The following is a 20718-nucleotide window of genomic DNA, read 5'->3' as shown; positions in this document are numbered from 1 at the left end:
GGCCTTTGTTAGTCTTGTATGATTTTTAATTTTAGTTCATTTATTTGTTTTTGAGTTTAGTATGACGTCCATTTTCACTGAACTAGTACTCATTTTTAGCTCACTTGGCCCGAAGGGCCAAGTGAGCTTTTCTCATCACTTGGCGTCCGTCGTCCGTCGTCCGTCGTCCGTCGTCCGTCGTCCGTCGTCGTCGTCCGTCGTCGTTAGCTTTTTACAAAAATCTTCTCCTCTGAAACCACTGGGCTAAATTTAACCAAACCTGGCCACAATCATCATTAGGGTATCTAGTTTAAAAAATGTGTCCGATGACCCCGCCAACCAACCAAGATGGCCGCCATGGCTAAAAATAGAACATAGGGGTAAAATGTAGATTTTGGCTTATATCTCTTAAACCAAAGCATTTAGAGTAAATTTGACAAGGTTAAAACTGATTATCAGGTCAAGATCTATCCGCCCTGAAATTTTCAGACAAATCTGACAATCAGTTGTTGGGTTGCTGCCCCTGAATTGGTAATTTTAAGGAAATTTTGCAGTTTTTGGTTATTATCTTGAATATTATTATAGATAGAGATAAACTGTAAACAGCAATAATGTTCAGCAAAGTAAGATCTACAAATAAGTTGTCATAACCAAAATTGTCAGTCGACCCCTTTAGGAGTTATTGCCCTTAATAGTCAATTTTTAACAATTTTTCGTAAATTTTTGTAATCTTTTACAAAAATCTTTTTCTCTGAAACTACTGAAACAAATTTAACCATACTTGGCCATAATCATTATTAGGGTATCTAGTTAAAAAACTTTGTCCGATGACCCCGCCTTCCAACCATCATGGCCGACTTGGTTAAAAATAGAACATAGGGGTAAAATGCAGTTTTTGGTTTATATCTCTGAAACTAAAGCATTTAGAGCAAATCTGACAGGTGGCAAAAATGTTCATCAGGTTTAGATTTATCTGCCCTGAAATTTTCAGACAAATCCGACAACCCGTTGTTGGGTTACTGCCCCTGAGTTAGTAATTTTACAAAAATTTTGCAGTTTTTTGTTATTATCTTAGATATCATTATAATATCTAATATCTAATACTATTAATTATGATTTTAACCTTATTTTACATGATTTCCAAAGCATCAGTAAATACAGGTGAGCGACACAGGCTCTTGAGAGCCTCTAGTTGTTTAGGGGCCAGCTGAAGCCCGCCTCCAGGTGCTGGATTTCGCTGTATTGAAGACCCATTGGTGGCCTTCGGCTGTTTTCTGCTCTTTGGTCGGGTTGTTGTCTCTTTGACACATTCCCCATTTCCATTCTCAATTTTGTCATTCATCCCTAACAACAAAAAAGACACTAAGTACTTATCTGAGAGTACTCGCAGTTACTGACAGCTAGTTCAAAAATAAATCATGTACCTAAGACTAAAATATCAATCAGTACACATCCAACATCCAATGGATTTAGTGGAAAGACGTCATTAACAGTCAGAGAAAAAAACATGACCTTGTGCAATGCCAAAATAAAGGTATCGACAGATTGAAGTATCGTGAAAGTACATATCGGTAATATTTGGTATTGTTTTAAGTTACTGATAACAAAATCAATATTTTTACCAATAAAACCTATATTCAAAGATTTAATTACAGTGTTGAACAGGTTACCTTTTAGAATAAGTTTATCTAAAGGATTAATAAGTTTACCCGGATCGTATCTAAATTTCCGGTATCTGTTAACAACATCACCGTAAAATTCAGGATGTGCTATTCCGTTTGAAATGAGTTTTCTACAGGTACAGCCAAACTTGCAAATCAAATTATTGTATACATGGAAGAATTTAGTAAAGGTTCTAAGTAATTTGTGGTAACGAAATCCCTGACTTAATAATTTACTAGTAAGACATCGATTTCGCTCATTGAAATCCAAAAGCGTCACTACAGACACAAGCATAGCGAACAAGTTGGAATATATAAACACCATAGGACGGTGCCAAAGGAACATCACCGTCCAAAAAAGGAAAATTTACAATAGGGAAAGAAAAATCATCCCCTTTGTAGTATTTTTTTGTGTAGAGTTTCTGGTGTAATACTGAAATATATAAATCTAGAAAGGGACAGTAATTGCTGTTAATATTTGATTTATTTAAAGTAAGTTCTTAAGGCCAATTACATCATTTAACAATATATTGTAGATCCACCTAGTGTCACGCTGCTAAATCACACATTCGATTCTTTTGATATTCAACGAAACATTCAATGTATAGCTAACGGAGATCCAATGGAATATACATATGGGAAATGGGAACATAAGTCTTTCTTAAATGATCATATTAGATATCTAAATGGAACAGCATCTGGTATATTGATTTTGCCTTTACAAGAAAAACAAGTTCGATATCAAGACAGCGGCATTTATGTTTGCAGTGTTTCGAATGGAGTGCCTGATGAATATGGAAAATATTTCCAGAAAGAACAGTCTTATGTTATTTCAAAAGGTATAGTAGAACTGTTATAAATACTATAGAATAAAGTGTTAACTGACGATTTATCTCAAGCAACAAACTATTTCTTATAAGATTCGGCTAAATTTCATTCTGAAAGGTAGTTTAGCGTCTTTTCTACTTAATTATTACAATCCTAATTGCACACTACATGATACATTTTAGTATAATTATTTAGGTCCTCCAGTTTTCGTAAAGGACAATAAGCAGATTCAGTACGGTGATATTGGCAAACCAATGGACCTCATGGTGTATGTACAAAGTTGGTTGAACATTACTAATCATTCCGTTGCAACGACTGTACGTGAAATACAACATTTAAAGGTAGCAATATATCATATCAAGATCAAGGACACATTTCATGGTCAACTGATTCATTTATTTGGATGGACAATTGTATTCAGATTCCCTGAATCAACCATTGATCAGTTTCAAAACTACACAATAACTATCTCCAACGAACTCGGTAGTGCTGATTACGTAACAGAATTGAAGTCGCAAGGTAACGTTTTTTAAAAAATGTTATTTTATCAACTAAACTTTACTTTAGACTGGTTGCCATACAAGATTTTAAGCTTACAGTTTTATTTTTATATTACGTGACGGTTCTATGAGAGCAAACAAAAATCAAGAGTAACCGAGAGTAAAATATCAAGAAATATTTCTTAAGTCAACACTTATTTAGTGTAGGATGACCGATGCAATTACCGCTTACCAATGCATTTAAAAAAAGAATAAAAAATGTAACTGAAACGTAAAGTTCCAAATTGAGGTCCAAACCCTTCCCTAATATCAGTTATTCAGGATAAATTCTGTACTTTTCTATGGAGGTTAAGGTAATCATAAAAACATTCTGAAGGCAGCAACCGAAAAATTACGACCACAATTGCATAATAATGTTTTGAGATTAAAACATATTTCAAAGTTAAACAAGTATCAATACCATATTCAAGATTCGAACTATCCCCGAATCTACACGTCTTGTGAATGAATCGAATAGTGACTGTCGACTTAAACCGACAACTGATTAGCATATATCCAACAGAGTGATTCTCATAAAAGATTGCACACTACATCGCTTAATTTGTTTTAAGTCCACCTTAAATGTATGTGATATGAAATACTATGAGTTAAAAAAAGGCTTCCAATATTAATATGATGAACATCTGATAATCGATGTATCTAAATGATTTTGCATGTTTTTGTTCTTTCGTCAGCAAACCAAAAGTGGTCCCCACAAGTTTGGGTCAAACTTTTCAACGTCGGTTCAAACATAAGGACGTAGATGACAAGTTATTGGGGGCTGGGTCAATGTATTTGACGTCAAAAAACCTTAATATACAATTTAGATAAAGCCGGGCAAAGTGATAGACGGATGTATCAACTGCTCAATCGATGAACTCTCAGTAATCCGCCCACTGTTTACTTCAGTATTTACTGACAATCTAACCGTCAACTAGTCAAAGTCATATTTGTATTGAGTGACATGTTATAACCAATTACATTAACAGTACAAATGTTACTCACCGTGTGCGCATTCTAACAATAAATGTCTATTCAGTGATGCCAGAGGCAATATATTGTTATATCCAAAACTTATTAAAACATGAAGAGCTTATAAACAAAAAAAGGACAAAAGGTATAGACAAAGCCGGTCAAGGAATCAGCGATTTGGGTCTAAAGAAGCTGATGACTGTAGTGTGCTTAACGGTTAGTGACTTATAGCCCGTGTATATTGAAGTCGAGAATTAGTTAGCAAAACATCCAAGGTGTAAGTTCTGCAAAGTGGGTGGAATGCATGGCCAATTATGTTCCTCATTAGAGGAAACTATGAGTCATCTCGCATGATTTTACTGATTTGTCATACATGTATGTGTTTTGATAATATTACACTCCGCACTTGCATTTGATGATATGTATAAGGACGTCCCGCTGCGGTGTGCGATAAATTTTTCTGCAGGACTATCTGTATCAATATCTATGTCAACATGTTTCAGTCTAACTGTACTTAATAAGAATTTTAACAACCATATAAAACTGGGTGCTGATAATAGTTGCGTATGGAATAAAAGAGGCCACATTTACTTCTACCTATCGTTTTCAATTTCTTTAGTTTTTGAATATTATTATTCCACAAATTTGATGGAATATAGTTTGTATACGCCATTCCTAGACACAACGTATAATGATATCCCGTGTTCAGTTCGTCAGCACCTCACTATCGTATCATTTGACTTCAACGTCTGTTGTTCTAAATTTATGTGACTTTTAACTGTGAGATACTATTTTCTTGGTGGAGAAGATGTACGGTTACAAAAAAAAAATGCGAAAGTTTGTGATTGAACCCTGGATGTGAATCCTTCATGGTTAAACATACCTATCTGAAGCCTATAAAGAAAAGAAATTTACCCTTCAGAAATTTTAAAATAGTGTAATAAATATTTAAAAGAAAGCTATATGAGAGAAGCAGATAATCAATGATCTTAATTTTACCATCATTAGCTCACCTGGCCTAAAGGGCCAAGTGAGTTTTTCTCATCACTTGGCGTCCATTGGCACTCGTCGTCGTCCGACGTCGTCTGTTAACTTTTCCAAAAATATTCGACTCTGGAACTACTTGGCCAAGTCTAACCAAACTTGGACACTGTAAGCATCATTGGGGTATCTAGATTGCAAAATTGTTACCGATGACCCCGCTTGTCAACCATCATGACCGACATTGCTAAATATAGAATATAGGTCTAGAATGACTATTTTATAATTGTCACAAATATACGATTTTGTTCAAGTCATTTTGCTAGTGATTTTACTTATTTGCTATGTGATGAACGCTTTCACAATTGGAAGAATTAATTTGTTGGAAGTAATATCATTGATTCAGATGAAATAATTATTTCCGAAAATACCAAATGCGTTTAAATATGCGTATAATTGGTTTACCTTTTTAAGATCTAATCATTTGCACACATGCTTGATTTATTTCAGGCAAATATGAAATTGTAGAAAAATCCCTATCCGTCCAAAGCGTCGTGATTTTATCATTAGTGGTTATCATTGTAATTCTGGTGGCTGGGATTGTATTATATGTTCGTAAGTTCAAAGTGTGTTATTTGTTAATCCAAAGACAATTGGTCGGAATATCAAACACATAATCGAAACGTTATATTGCACAAGATAAGTCATATGCCAAATAAAACAATGACTATTCATTAGACGAAATGTGGTATTTTTTTTATATTTATTGCGTTGAATAACGCATTATAGAGTACGAACCTTTAGAAAAATGTTATTACAAATTAAGTATATATGTCTCAAAAGGTCATCGCATAATTTTTTACTATTCCGTTTTTACTGTATTAAACATTTTGTTAGCTTGGAATGAACTCTGTATAATAAATATGTTTTACTGTAATTGAGTGATATCAGTATTATCTATTTTCAATGTAAATATTACACAAAATTGATTGTAATAAAAATCCATTAATTGTTATGCTACATTCACATACTCAATGCAAATTAATGTTATGTAAGGTTTGTTCCATATTTCAATTTCAGGTAGATTGAAACAGAGGTACAGGGAAAGGTGCGTTTAATCTTTTGTTAACAGATGGAACATAATTTTATAAAATTCTAGGGAAGTATGTTGGTGTTTTTTTTCAAATGTTGTACAATTGCAACCCTGTATTGAAATTGATCTTATTCATCCAATGTGGTATTAATCATTTTGGCAATAAATCAGTTTTGTAATCATCGGTTTTGAAAATGTCCAAAACTTACAATTGGTTGTTTGTGGATATGTGGATTTGTGAAGCATTTTTATCAATCATTCCTTCTTGTTATAGTAGTTCTTTCTCTGTCCGATTTAACATTGAACAACAAATAAGGAAATGATTTTAAAAGAATGGGAGGTTGATAAGCCAATTGCTTTAGCATGGAAACGTAGTTTTTTGTAGGCCAAAAGACGGTTAAGTGAGCAATGATTTGCTTATGTTGTTATAAGGTATATACACTTTTTGAATAAATAGTGTTTCTCATGATAATTTTAAATGATTTCTGTTTTGCACATTTGCATTCAAGTTTGAGTTTACACATGTCATTTAATCATTAAGGATGGAACCTGCAATAAATGTCCAAACACCTGAAAGGACTTTTGGTGAAAGTTCTCATTATACAGAGATAATTGAAGATGATAACCTACAACCCACATCGCAAGGTACTTTATGTAATACGATACTAAAGAAATGTTAACATTCCAATTCGATTGTTACTACCTGTTAGTCGGTACCAATGCGGATAGACAGGCTAAAGGGCTCAATCAACCAAGTTATGATTGGTTTGTTTCTCATGTCATTTAAATGACATTTTGTAGTAATGATTTGTCTTCATTCCTCGTAAATTAGCAGTAAAGTTTGAGCTGAGCATTACATTGGAAAGTGTTACCTTAAAGATACTTGACTGCCTCGGTGCCTCCCGTATGTTTATTGTCATGCTTCTATTTTCCGTTTTAGTTTTCAGTGGAAAAGTTGAATGAATGGTCTCAAATGTGCCTAATAAAGACCATTTCAGTAGTACGTATCTTGCACACGATTTTAGTAGTAATAGCACACAGCTCAGGTCTTCGATCTGATTAGTTGCGGTCGTCATGTAGTACATAATGAAAAAGGAAATCTAGATTCACTAATGACTAAAATTATATTTAAGAGGGCAAATGTTATTTTGAATTTATAAATAAGTTTTTGCAATTTGTCAGTAGTGTTTTTCTATGCTTCTTGCCCATCATATAAATAATTTGAGGTCATCTGGCATTATCGGTAAAGTTGACTTATTCTTTCTTGTTCCTCGTTGTGGCTGTGTACAGTTTACTTTATCTGCTATAACCTTCGTCATAAATGAACACAATGGTTAATAATCATCATTAAAAGACAACCTTTTATTTAAGGAGTCGATTGACTATTTCGGCTATGTTGATATAAGTGCAGATCTTGTATCATGTGAATTGCTGTTTACAGTGTTTATTTATCTGTCATAGTTTTAGTCAAAAATGTAAATTCTTGTAAAATCTTGTCATTTTGGGGTGTTATTCCTACAATGAGTCGACCAACAATTTCGGACATGTTGGGACATTTGTTGATCTAGACTTGCTTGTCATTTTTATTTTTTTTTATTTGTTTTAGGTTTCAAGATAATGTAAGCAATAACACAAAAACGAACACAAAAATTAACAAAATGATAGGAATCATCGTTTAAGGCAATACGGCCTTTAAGAATTAACATGATAGTTCGATTCAAATAGAAAGTATATAGATCTTGGCATGCTGAACATTTATGCCCCCTCAGATTTCTCTACTTAAAGAGGTTTTTAAAATAAAAGACATAAACAGCACTTTATCACTATGTTTAATGTTTAGCCATGCATGTCAGCAATTTTTGTTGAAAACAGAGTTAAATGGCCACATTTTAATCTATATACCCAAATGATAATTATAGCCAAGTTTGGTTTCAATTGGTCCAGTAGTTTCAGAGAATGATATTTCTTTTAAACTAAAAAGATGAAGGACGACAGACGTCAAACGCTAAGTAATGAGAAACGCGAACCTGAGCTTAATGGGATTTGTGGCTGACTGGTCTGAAAAGTTCATCTACTACGATCACTAGCCTGCACTTCTGAATTGGCGAGTTCGAACTTCGTACATGACGAAGAGTGCTCGACCTATTTCTTATTTGACAATGATGCAACTTTTCATGACAACGGTTGATTGTTTTGTCCGGATCCTCCTGCACCCTTCAACAAAAACACAAACCCAAAAACTAGCATGCATGATATAGCCATGGTAGCACAAAGTGGGGTAAACTCCAACAATCAACAAACACTTGAATGTAAATACATTGTTTATATATCTGCACCAAATAAAACGTACTCATAGTTGAAGAAAAAATTGTACAGTTTTCCTGGCTCTTCAGAAAAACTTTTGCGCCTTTAGAATATACATTCAAATTACCACCGTCTTCTGATCATATTTTGATTTGGAGTGAGTTGTAGGGAAAACTGAACCAAATTATATTATTCAATTACTGAAAAAGATGATAAAAATTGAAAACAAAATTGCATTATACCCGGTATGCTTCTTTAAGGTTATATAACGCTGCAACCTGAAACTCTGGTGTTATTTTTTTTTTTCAAATTTACACAAGTTTTATTGTTCAAATGAGATGATATAATGTGGTTCTTATGATTGCAGAAAATGATAGCTCCAGCATGTCAATGGTCAATAGAGATATAGACCTTGTGTCGGCAGAACATACATCCACATCATCGGACAATGATAGAGATTCTTCAGAATATTTAGACGATGGATATGAACAGCCTTACACCACGCTGATAGTTACTGATCAAGTAAAAGACGATCATGTTTATCTCACTACCAAAAAAAAGTCAGATTATGAAAATGCAATTCCTTTACAGAATGTTGCTTGTCGACATGCCTGTGAAGTCTTAGAAGAAGATTCTTTATCAGATAAAACAAATGTACTTCATGACCACGAAAATTGGAATCTGAATTACGACGTGAACGACTTTAACGACACAAATGATAGTGTGCCTCAGACTTATATTTATCCACAAATGAATAAGGCAGAATACATCAACTTGTCACTTAACCTATAACATTAAGTTTTAGAATTTATCGTTTTAATTGAACTACTAAACATGATAGTATTCTGAAATGAGGTCACTTTATCTATGATCCGATTGTAGTTATAATCTTAAATTTCATGCCTTCATATTGATTAATGATAGTTAAACGCCCAAAATAAAATTGAGAATGGAAAGCCCAAAAGCCTTTTTAAATGCACATTTAGCAATATACTACATTAAAATGACATGAGATTCTAATATGACGACCTGTATATCGTCAACCAGTATAACCACAGTATCTACCTTTAGTACATACGCATAAATACACAAAATAGGCTGCTCCGTGTTACGCCAATCTTATTCATACGACAAAGAAAACTCATTTTTTGACAGTTAATCCGACGTTTTACATAGGCCAAGCTTCAAATACAATACCTTTATCTCTATTCTAATGCAAAATAAACAAATCAGTCCATTTCAGTTATTATTTCGATGCAAAATGTCATAAAACGAAAATCCCACCAAATGATGTTATCGTCTTTGGCAACTAAACAAGAAGACGTCATATGTACATGTATGCTTCGGGCGTCAAACACCGGACGTTTTCAGGCTTTTTGCACGCTTCGGAATGTGATAACATTAGATAAAAAGAAGTGTTTTTGTTGAATAATGTAAGGTTTTTTTTAATTTATTATTGAATAATATGATATACAGTATCGTGTGTATAGGGGTTTCATGGTTGACAAAATTTCGACTGCCATGAATTTTTTCTTAAATATACCCGGCTTTGTATTTGACCTGAACAGTCAGAATTATACTGTGTAAGCTAGTTCTCAACAAAAATGCAAACCCAAGGAATTTGCTCAGGAAAGAAAAACCACTAATACCTACCCATTATCGCTTTCTCAGCGCAATTTTACAATTTTAAACTGTAAGTCTTATGTTCAAATAGTGTGGTGGCCATTTCTTGTAGCAATTATATTATATTACATATTAGTAGTTTTGTTTATGTGATTTATAAGACAATTCCCATCACATGTAAGGTTCATCTGGACCTTTAGGCTCAAATGCCGTGTTTACACCATAATTTAACTCTGAGTGCTAAACAAACCTGTTCATCTGGAAATTTTGCTGGATATAGCATGAACTTGATATAAAAAATTCAAATGTATTTCATTTCTTAGAAAATTAAAACTTAACTGGATTTGCTGTGCACTTATTTCGTTCATGCAGAAAGGTCAAAAATCAAATAAAGTTGGGGAGAGGTCTGAGAATTGCCCCATAGATAATGATTGAAGTGAACTGTATGGGTTGATATTTACATTAGAGTGAGAATAGATATCTGAGTACAATTAGCGATTTAAACTGTTATACTGAGTGGTCAATTCAAGTGAAACTTAAGAATTTGTTCTTTAGGGTTCGTGTTGTTCAGTCTTTAGTTTTCTATGTTGTGTTTTGTGTACTTGTGTTTGTCTGTTTGTCTTTTTTCTTTCTAAGCCATGGCGTTGCCAGCTTATTTTCGACTTTGGTATCTTTCGCCTCTCTTTTAATAATCTAATAAAATTGTATAAACACTTTTGGTGAACGGGTTCGTGTCCACAAGGACCAATTAAAACATAAGGGATATCGGAAGATTCCACTACATGAACATTTATTTCGATAAAAGTAATAGAGAAATCGATTCATAAAGGAAATAATTGAAGCATTATTTATCAAGGCATTTAACCCGATGTTAAATCCTCAACTACAAGTTCAACATAAACAATCACATAACGTCATCAAATCTCCTCAACAACGTATCCAATAACAAAGTATCATCATTGACAAGTCCCTACAGATAGATGAAAGCGCTAGACATAAATATAGATATAGAATAACCATACATTGTCTCGAAATATAAATTTTATTTGTACAAGGCTTAGAAACAGGAAGAAATCGAGGCTGTGCCGAGCATTTCTATCCTGTTTTGAGCCGAGTACGAATAAAATTTATATTTCGAGACAATGTGTGGTTATTCTTCATATACTGAAACTCCTAGAACTGTTTAAAATGAATTATTAAGGGTAAAAATCACCATTTTTAAATTTGGAGCAAACGACGTAAAATATTCTGCGAACCTGTACTTTAAACATGTTAAATGACGTCATAAATAAAACTCTACGGAAAAGCATTGTCAACGTCACAAACAAGGCGATATATGGTCAGTGACTATATCACAAATGATTATACGGTCAATGCAATTTGACTGCGCAAATAGCACAGCTGCAGTATATAAGACGTTTTAACGCACTTTCTTTTTTTCATATATAAATTATTCGGTGTGTGTGCGTCATTGATGATGTGAGAATTTGTTTTGTTTGATTAGAAATGTGTACAGTTGTGATTTGTACTTTAAAAAAACAATTTATTTGTATATGTATCTGCGTTCGTAATTTGTACAAAAACTGATAGACGGTGTCTTTAGTTTAAGAAAGTGAAATACTTGACCAAGTAAAAGGTTGGGATGTCAAATATTTTTGGGCAGTTAAGCTGCCCTATGCTAGCAAACTAGATTTGCTTTTTTTCCAGGAATACTGAAATAGGTACCATTGTATGGAAAGCCGTTCTCGTCAAAACTATGTTTAAACCATTTTTCGAAAATATATTCACTGAGAATTTAAAAAAAAAAAAAACACTGAGATTAAAAAACCTAAAAGCACACACTGAGAAATAAAAATTACACACTGAGATTTCATAAACATGCATGATAAAGACGCACTGAGATTACAAAAAATGAAAAACACACACTGAGAATTGAAAATTACACACTGAGATTTCAAAAAGACACACTGAGATGAAATAAACTGAAAAACACACACTGAGAATTTGGAATTACACACTGAGAATTTAAAATTACACACTTAGATTTGTTCGCTCTTTTTAAGCGCACATATCTAATTAATATACTTAAATCTGTATCTATTACAAGCTTAAAACAACTAGGGGACAGAAATCGTTAGTCCTTCAATTTGGCGCCAAATGTTTTATAAAAACAGTAGAAATACAATATATACAAAAACTACGTTATTAAAGACCAAGAAGAAATACACCCACTAACTCTCATTACAAAATATAACCAAATGGTGAAAAACTTTATTAAAATTATAATAAAACATTGGAACAATCTGCAAAACACACACTGAGAATTGAAAATTACACACTGAGATTTCAAAAAGACACACTGAGATGAAATAAACTGAAAAACACACACTGAGAATTTGGAATTACACACTGAGAATTTAAAATTACACACTTAGATTTGTTCGCACTTTTTAAGCGCACATATCTAATTAATATACTTAAATCTGTATCTATTACAAGCTTAAAACAACTAGGGGACAGAAATCGTTAGTCCTTCAATTTGGCGCCAAATGTTTTATAAAAACAGTAGAAATACAATATATACAAAAACTACGTTATTAAAGACCAAGAAGAAATACACCCACTAACTCTCATTACAAAATATAACCAAATGGTGAAAAACTTTATTAAAATTATAATAAAACATTGGAACAATCTGCAAAAAAAAAAACCAAACAATGCAGTGAAATTTTTACCCAAGTGCCTATTATAGCATATAAACGTAACAAATATATAAAAGATTTCCTTGCGAAATCAGGGTAACAGTTGAAAGACTTTTTGAAAAGGGACCCATGCTTAAACAGTTTTAAGCAAAAAATTCCTATACACTAAGTGATATATAAGTAATAATCTGAATTATAGGCAACAAAGTTATGAATATGAGTTAGCAAAAAACTATGTTAAGTCTTGAAATTTATTACGAATGTTGGTTGAAGGAACCGCATTCGATTATAATGACGAGAGTTCGGGAGACCAAGATATTAATCTGTTGAATTATTCATCTCATGAATATTCATTAGTAATGTGCATATTAATAGTGTGTATTTTTGAAATCTCAGTGTGTAATTAACAATTCTCAGTGTGTGTTTTTCAATTAATTTCATCTCACTGTGTCTTTTTTAAATCTCAGTGTGTAATTTTAAATTCTCAGTGTGTTTTTCATTTTTTTAAATCTCCGTGTGAAATTTCGATTTCTCAGTGTTTTATTTTTTGGTTTTTAAATCTCAGTGTTTTTTTTAATTCTCAGTGTGTAACCTTTTCGAAAAAAGGGTTTAAACATAGTTTTGACGAGAACGGCTTGCCATACCATTGCCTTTATCTAGAGTGCTGGTGGATTATTTATAACTAACTGGACATTTTTTCATGCTTCTAATTCTGGAAAAAACAAAAATTACCTTAAATGATCGTCGAACAATCTAAAATAAATGACGTTGCACATAGGAAATAGTGTTCAATGGAAATTCTTACATTAATTTATATTTTCTGTGCTTTTGGCAAAGATGTTAAAAAACAATTGTATGAAATATTTTATCGACGAAACTTGCTCTTTACACGTCGGTTATATTTGTCAAATGGCAATAGGTTCATAAATATTGTTTGGTGGAAATTTAACTTGAACTTGGTTTGGCGGTAATTTTAACTTGAACTTAAAGACGAAAAGTATATTTCAAGGATTTATAACACTATGTGCGTCTCAGAAGTAACGTCTTTGTAATATGTTGCACCGATGCATTGACCAATTAACGAGAGAACTTCGATGTTCTTTCCTTCCTACATATATAACACTATCATGTTTTAACTGGCCCTGTCAAATCTATTTACAGTTAGACGGCAAACTTATAATGTCATGACATTGGTCACGTGACGAAAGTAGAGTTGTTGAAAATCGTCGGACACGATTGACAAAAAATGATGCAGTCCGATGGACATACATGTAGCTATCATGTCGGATTCTTTGTCCTGTAAACAATTCCGATCTTTGAGGTCCGATAAAAGTTCTTCTGTAAGCCCAATTTCAGTGTCAGCAAATTAATTTTCACTGGTCCCGCGATCACTTCGTTAGCAGAACCAGACAAGTAGAAACCAACAGTGCCAAAGTTGACATCCGGGTATCAGTGCATCAGGTGACTCATATGGCAAAATCAAAGGTACTTTATTTAAATCATTTGCACCACGTGACTTTGTCCCTTTTGATCAAATTACTTCCCTTAGCTTAAGATTGAAAATATAATTTATTATAGATTTGCGGATAATCCAGTCCTTTTCCGTCATGTATCTAAAACTAATGTATCTTTAAAAACTTCCTTTGGCGGATATTTACAAAAATGCTGTGTAATTCTAAAGGAAAATGCTTAAAATTTGACTTTTTACGAAATGGGAAGGTTGAAATCATCATGTTTTTAAAAGAATTTGGCCGAAAACTTAAGAAAGCAGGTAAGTTAAAAGTTATTTAACTTTAAAATTCAACCTACAAGGTGTTTCCCTATATGCGAACAAATCATGAACAATATCTTCTTGCATGTGTATTTCTGTTTTGAATCTTGCTATTTTACGATTTTACGTCATTTTATTTGTTCTTATATAGCAATTACACAATGGTTACGCTTCCGATTTTTAAACTAAAAAGGCCGAAAGATTTCAGAGTAGACAATGTCCATTTGTACACGGACAGAAGCCTAAAAACATGTACAATTCACCTATATGCGAACAAATTGTTCATTCGACATAGGTATTTGCATATTGGCATTTCTATTAAAAGGGCTTATATAATCCTATTGTAATGGCTGCCGTCATGATAAGGCAAAATGGCCGCTATGCAAATTAGCAAATTACCCCAAATTTTGCCATATGTTGTAAATCTCTTGTACGTCTCCTCAACACATTATATTACAAGGAAATTCAGTTTTGAATACGGAAACAATAAAATATTTAGGCAAGAAAGACACCTCAGATATATGTGAGCCAATCGGTGCCACTAAGAAATGTCATTTGATACCCATCAGAGAAAAACATCCACCCCCTTCTCGGATTTAAAACGGAACGGTCCATTAAAGGGGGACTAATGAATAATTCAGAACGGAACGGTTTAAGAACCGTTACCAAAAATTGTTCGGACAGCCAGATGACAAGTTTTAATTACTCGACAAAAACACCGGTAGTCCAAGGTAGACGAATAGTCCATTTTTTAACTGGTGACGACGTTTATCTCAAATATAAACACTCGCCACAATGTAGATTTCGGCCCTCTACTGATGGACAAGTTATACGGAAAGGGCATTTAATTCGATAAAATCCATATATGATGCTTCAACTTTGGAATCATTATTGTTTCCGTATTCAAAACTGAATTTCATTGTAATATAATGTGTTGAAGAGACGTACAAGAGATTTACAAGAACGTAGGTACGACCTGTGATTAAGGACGACTCGTGTGTACACATCGATTGATTATGCGCAGTCACCTGATGCACTGATACCCGGATGTCAACTTTGGCACTGTTGGTTTCTTGTCTGGGTCTGCTTACGAAGTGACCGCGGGACCAGTGAAAATTAATTTGCTGACACTGAAATTGGGCTTTCAGGTTTGCTATATTTTTCAGATACTTTGATTAATAGGGTCACTATATTTGGTGCATGGTATGATTTTCAGGTGCACTTGGATGTCAGGTATAGTTGATCTGACCTTTACCTCATTATCATGGTTCATTGGTCAACGTTAAGTTTAAGTGATACTTGTAGTAAAGACTATCAAAATAAATCTAAAGCAGGCAATACATTTCAGCATGTGCACTCATGAAAATATTCTAGTACAGTAAGATACAAGCATCTACAAATTTTATTTACGGTTTTTCAAACAAAAACAAAATTTCAGTTACACAAATAAAGCTTTTCGGTAGAAATCATCCAATGTTTTGCCACGTGGAATATTCTGCATTTGAATCTTTGAACCATTAACATTAAACAATCAATTAAATTTGCGATTACTTGTTCAGAATTTACAAATTTGTACCCAATTTCATATGGGACCACGGAAGGAAATAGAACTTAAGAGTTGAGTTGAATAATGATATTGTTTACAATTAGAGGGTCAATAAAACTTGAAATGATACTTAAAGGTTGACGCAGAAAAGGATATTATCATATAAAACAATGTGAAAATAATGTGAAAATAATGCAACATTAAGCTAGGGTCATACTGGTTTCCTTTTTGAATTGTGACATCGAAAGTGACCTTTCTGCACTAAAGTGTCTAGATTATATAAACATGCGCATTTCTCAATAAAATTAACATAATTTTTAAAGGCTTGATTGAGTTTACTATGTTTTCAATTTTAGAGCCGAATAAGAGTTTTTATCATACCTCCTTCTATGAAGTGAAGGATATGAGCACATTTGCCAAAAATGTCATAATAATTTCCACCCTCAAAATTGTCTGTAAAACAGGTTTTTAATCTTAGATACTTGATGTTTTTGTTAGTTGTTAATGGCTTAAAACTAGTTTTTAGTAATTATTAGTACTCTCAGAACAGTACTTAATGTTTTTGTGCTCTTATCGATCTGATGAGTTAAGCCCTTTTCAACTGATTTTTATAGTTTATTCAGAATTCTGTTACACCACTGTCCAAGGTTAGGGGGATGGTTTGGTTTTACTCCGCTACATGTATTTGAAGTTATCTTTGCTATGTTGATACATTTTACTAGTAACTGGTAGCGAGATCCAAAAGTAAAAGACTAAATAGAATGACTTGTGCAAAAAACATGATTTTACTTTTCTGATAAGCTATCAATATTAAACAGGGACATTAGCTGTGAAATTCATGTTCATCGAATTGACTCAAATTCTCGAATTTGATTTATAATATACTATAATGAGTATCCAAATTACAAAAAGTATAAAATAAACAATTAACAATGCATGAACTCGATAATATGTATCATAATATCATGTTTATTTTTGTTTAGACGTCATTTAATTAACCATCGAGATGATCTCCGAAGATTGCTGACAGTCATATAACTCATATATAAACATAGATATAATTATAAATAGAAAGCGACCACTTGCAATTGGATTTTTCTAGGTCTGTTTGATTCCATGTTGTAAGGTAAAAAGTATGTGTATCATCGTTTTTACTTGTATAACAATGAGTTTTTGTGGATCGAATCTGTCAACCAAATGGTTTATTCTTTTTTAACTTTCAATGTTGACATTCTTTTCCTTTTTATGGCTGAATACATGCGTAACCCATTTCCAGCTTACGAGTTAAATTGAAGGTCACATAAATACGGATTAAATGAGGTCAAATTATTCAATTGCAATGGAATAATTAATCAGCGATCTTTCTTAACTTATTTTGACAAAATTGAACCAATCTGGCTGCTAAAAGCGAATTATCATTTCACTATTTCATTTTCATTAATGATTGAACAACAACAAAAATCGTATCTTAGTTTCTTTAATTTGTCGTAGTTTATGCCCCTTTAACATTCGAATTCGTATAATTTAGATTGTTACAGGTACATTTGTCAATTACTTGCGGTATTACTATTTTGATCTAAGTAACGGAAGAAAATGAAGTATACGTTTCAATCATTATTTTAGGGGTGCATTAGGGGATTATTTTTTCACGATTGCGTGCAAGATGTATTGCATTTGAGCGTATTGAGGTAACACAGGTAGAATATGTATAGACTATTCTTTAAGAACGTGTAGAAAGTATGTACTTAAAAAGCGTTATATTTTGATATTTGAGGTCAAAAGTCCATAAAATTCCCGATCATTTGACTACTTGTATTCGATTAGTGTAAAAGTGAATCTTTTGAACATGTTGAAGTAAATTGATCTTTCTTTCAGGAAAATAAAACTCTAGTGTAAAATTACAATGAATGTTGTTCATGCAGAACGGGAAAATGAACATAGTCATTTCCTGAATATAAACATAAGAAAACGTGTTATAATTGTCAATGTGAAAACTTTACACCAAAGACCAAATGATAAAGGAGGCTGTTAATTTTGACCACTTTAATACGAATGAACATGCACACAATTAATTAGTTGTGATAGAACAAGTTAATCAATCATATTGAATATATAAAAAAATATGTTCATAACACTATATTAATCATGATATTTAATTTCATATATTTACTTATGTTTACTTATAACATGAAAGCGCGCAAATGTTATAAAAAGCTGAGCAAAAATGTAGTATATTTTTATGCGCAAATGGAATGGTAATGCATGGAGTTTAGTATGACGTCCATTATCACTGAACTAGTATACATATTTGTTTAGGGCCAGCTGAAGGACGCCTCCGGGTGCGGGAGTTTCTCGCTGCATTTAAGACCCATTGGTGGCCTTCGGCTGTTGTCTGCTCTATGGTCGGGTTGCTGTCTCTTTAACACATTCCCCATTTCCATTCTCAATTTTATTTTAAATATAATCAACCGATTTATAGGGTACAAACCGAAACGGTTAATGAACTGATGGATTAACCTGGTCAATATGCATTTAAGTAATGCATGCAAATATAATCAACCGATTTATAGGGTACAAACCGAAACGGTTAATGAACTGATTGATTAACCTGGTCAATATGCATTTAATTAACTCCAGGAAATATTGTTTTCTTCAAGAGTTACATTCTACATGCATATCTGTGATGGACTGGGTTTTTAGTCTCTTTAATTTTTCATTATCACTCAATATGAAAAGCCACATTTAAATATTAACACCATTACGCAAAGTTAAAATAAATGACGATGAGATTTCTTAACTGCTATAGAAAAGCTTTTTCAACTACACACTTATTCACATGAATTATATTACAGAATTAGTTGTAACCCAGGAAAGTATTTACAAGACGTTAAGATCTACAGTTGAGCTGGTTTGTCCTATTGTCAAGACTATTCGGGCAATTACTTGGCTCGGACCTTCGAATTATAAATTATACGCTGTAGGGACGGACGTATCAAAAGAATTTTCCACACAAGTGAAAATTAGTGAAACTGCCACAGATAAAAAATCTATTTTACTTATCCACCGTTTCACCAAAGACAAAAGTGGAAAATTCAGATGTAGTGATATTCATGATGAAAGAGAATTTAACTTAATAATTAAACGTAAGATTTAAAATGAAAGCCCTTATTATTATATATTTTATCATTTGTACAAAATGAACTTTTGATTAGCATTATATACGTGCAGATGTTAATATTATTTCAGATATATGTATTTAATCTTTTCATTTTCATGCAGAAGTTCGAAATATCTTCAATTGCTTTTAAATATATAATATTTTTAACATAAAAAGTACAACGAAAAAAGATCACTCAATTAAATGATAAATGTGAATAAAAAACAGTATTTCATTTCTGATATCCAACATGTTATATCAAAACATCTTAAATACGTTTGTTAAGAGTAGTTTCTTAACGAAAAATACGTTATTTATTGAAAACATGTTGCCTTTTTGTGATTAATTGTTGTTTGCTTTACGTTCAGTGAAAAATATTTCTGGCATGTTCAAATTGAAAAATTATTAACAGTTCATACCATAAGTAGGGTTTGTACTTTAGGTCAGTCAGGATGAAAGGCTTAACACTCAGACTGCCACTGTAAAATGAACATTTGTATTTTTTAGAAGAAAAGTGTAATTTAGCACTTCTAAGTGTTCTAAAAAAAAAGAAAGTAAATTAACAAAAATACCGAACTCCGAGGAAAATTCTAAACAGAAAGTCCCTAAGCAATGGCAAAATCAAAAGCTCAAATACATCAAACGAATGAATAACAACTGTCATATTCCTGACTTGGTACAGACATTTTCTAATGTAGAAAATGGTGAATTAAACCTGGTTTTATAGCTAGCTAAACCTCTCACTTGTATGACAGTCGCATAAAATTCCATTATATTGGCAACGATGTGTGAACAAAACAAACAGACATAATAGGTAAAAATGTCAAAAATAGGGGTACAGCAGTCAACATTGTGTTATAATCTTAATTACTATAAAACCAAGCAAATATGTCAACAAAGATAAACAAAAAGGCATGTAGACAAAGCACATAAAAAAAAAAACAAAAGACAAGAATACAAAAATTAACCATAGCACAATAACACAATGACGGGATGTATAAGTACCGAGCCACGTCAAATGGATATTTCCAAAAATAGACTAAACAGTAAAAGTTTTAATTTACAAAGAAAAATAAAAGAATATTATAACACGTTATTAAGATGATAAACAACGTCAGTACCTAGAATATATTTCAAGACCATCGTGTATTATTTGTGAAGTTGATACGGAATATTTATCAACAAGGTCTTGGTATCTTCCGATGAACTTTTTTTTTAGAAAAAAGACCGATACGTTCTTTGACATACCTCTGGTTCATCATCTTTCTACTCAGACACTGGTGACGTTTTACAAAGTCTGAGTAGCAGCTGCAAGCTCTTAAATACCGAATGAGTTGGGAAATGTATATCCCATATTCAGGTGAAGTTGGTATCTTGCTACTAAGGTGGGGGAAATTTATAATTTCAAAATTAAAATCGTCTCGTTTGTCATAGATTCTGGTACTGAGATGACCGCTCATGTCAAATTCGAGGTATAAGGCTAAAAATGAGACAGAGGAAGCCGTGTCTGTTGTTTTTTAATTTCTAGTTCTGGATATATAAATGGAAACCAATCAGAAAAG

At 32.7% G+C, this 20718-nt stretch overlaps 1 protein-coding gene across 2 annotated transcripts in view; it reads left to right on the top strand.

Moving 5' to 3' along the window:
• Nucleotides 1–2092: 2092 nt before the first annotated feature.
• Nucleotides 2093–20718, top strand: part of LOC127738697 (uncharacterized) — an 89238-nt gene continuing 70612 nt past the window's right edge. The window contains exons 1-6 of one of the 2 annotated variants that reach the window (XM_052250035.1): nucleotides 2093–2479; nucleotides 2664–2987; nucleotides 5471–5575; nucleotides 6041–6068; nucleotides 6595–6698; nucleotides 8725–10144. In XM_052250035.1, coding sequence (XP_052105995.1) covers nucleotides 2263–2479; nucleotides 2664–2987; nucleotides 5471–5575; nucleotides 6041–6068; nucleotides 6595–6698; nucleotides 8725–9149 — 1203 coding nt within the window. In that variant the 5' untranslated portion in view covers nucleotides 2093–2262 and the 3' untranslated portion in view covers nucleotides 9150–10144. Of the gene's footprint in view, nucleotides 2480–2663; nucleotides 2988–5470; nucleotides 5576–6040; nucleotides 6069–6594; nucleotides 6699–8724; nucleotides 10145–20718 lie in introns of those variants that run through there. The other variant, XM_052250036.1, reaches the window with a different exon arrangement.

The sequence above is a fragment of the Mytilus californianus genome, unplaced genomic scaffold (genome assembly GCF_021869535.1).
Source record: "Mytilus californianus isolate M0D057914Y unplaced genomic scaffold, xbMytCali1.0.p SCAF_4, whole genome shotgun sequence".
NCBI lineage: Eukaryota > Metazoa > Mollusca > Bivalvia > Mytilida > Mytilidae > Mytilus > Mytilus californianus.
The sequence above is the reverse complement of the archived record's forward strand: the minus strand, read 5'-3'. Positions and strand labels throughout refer to the sequence as shown.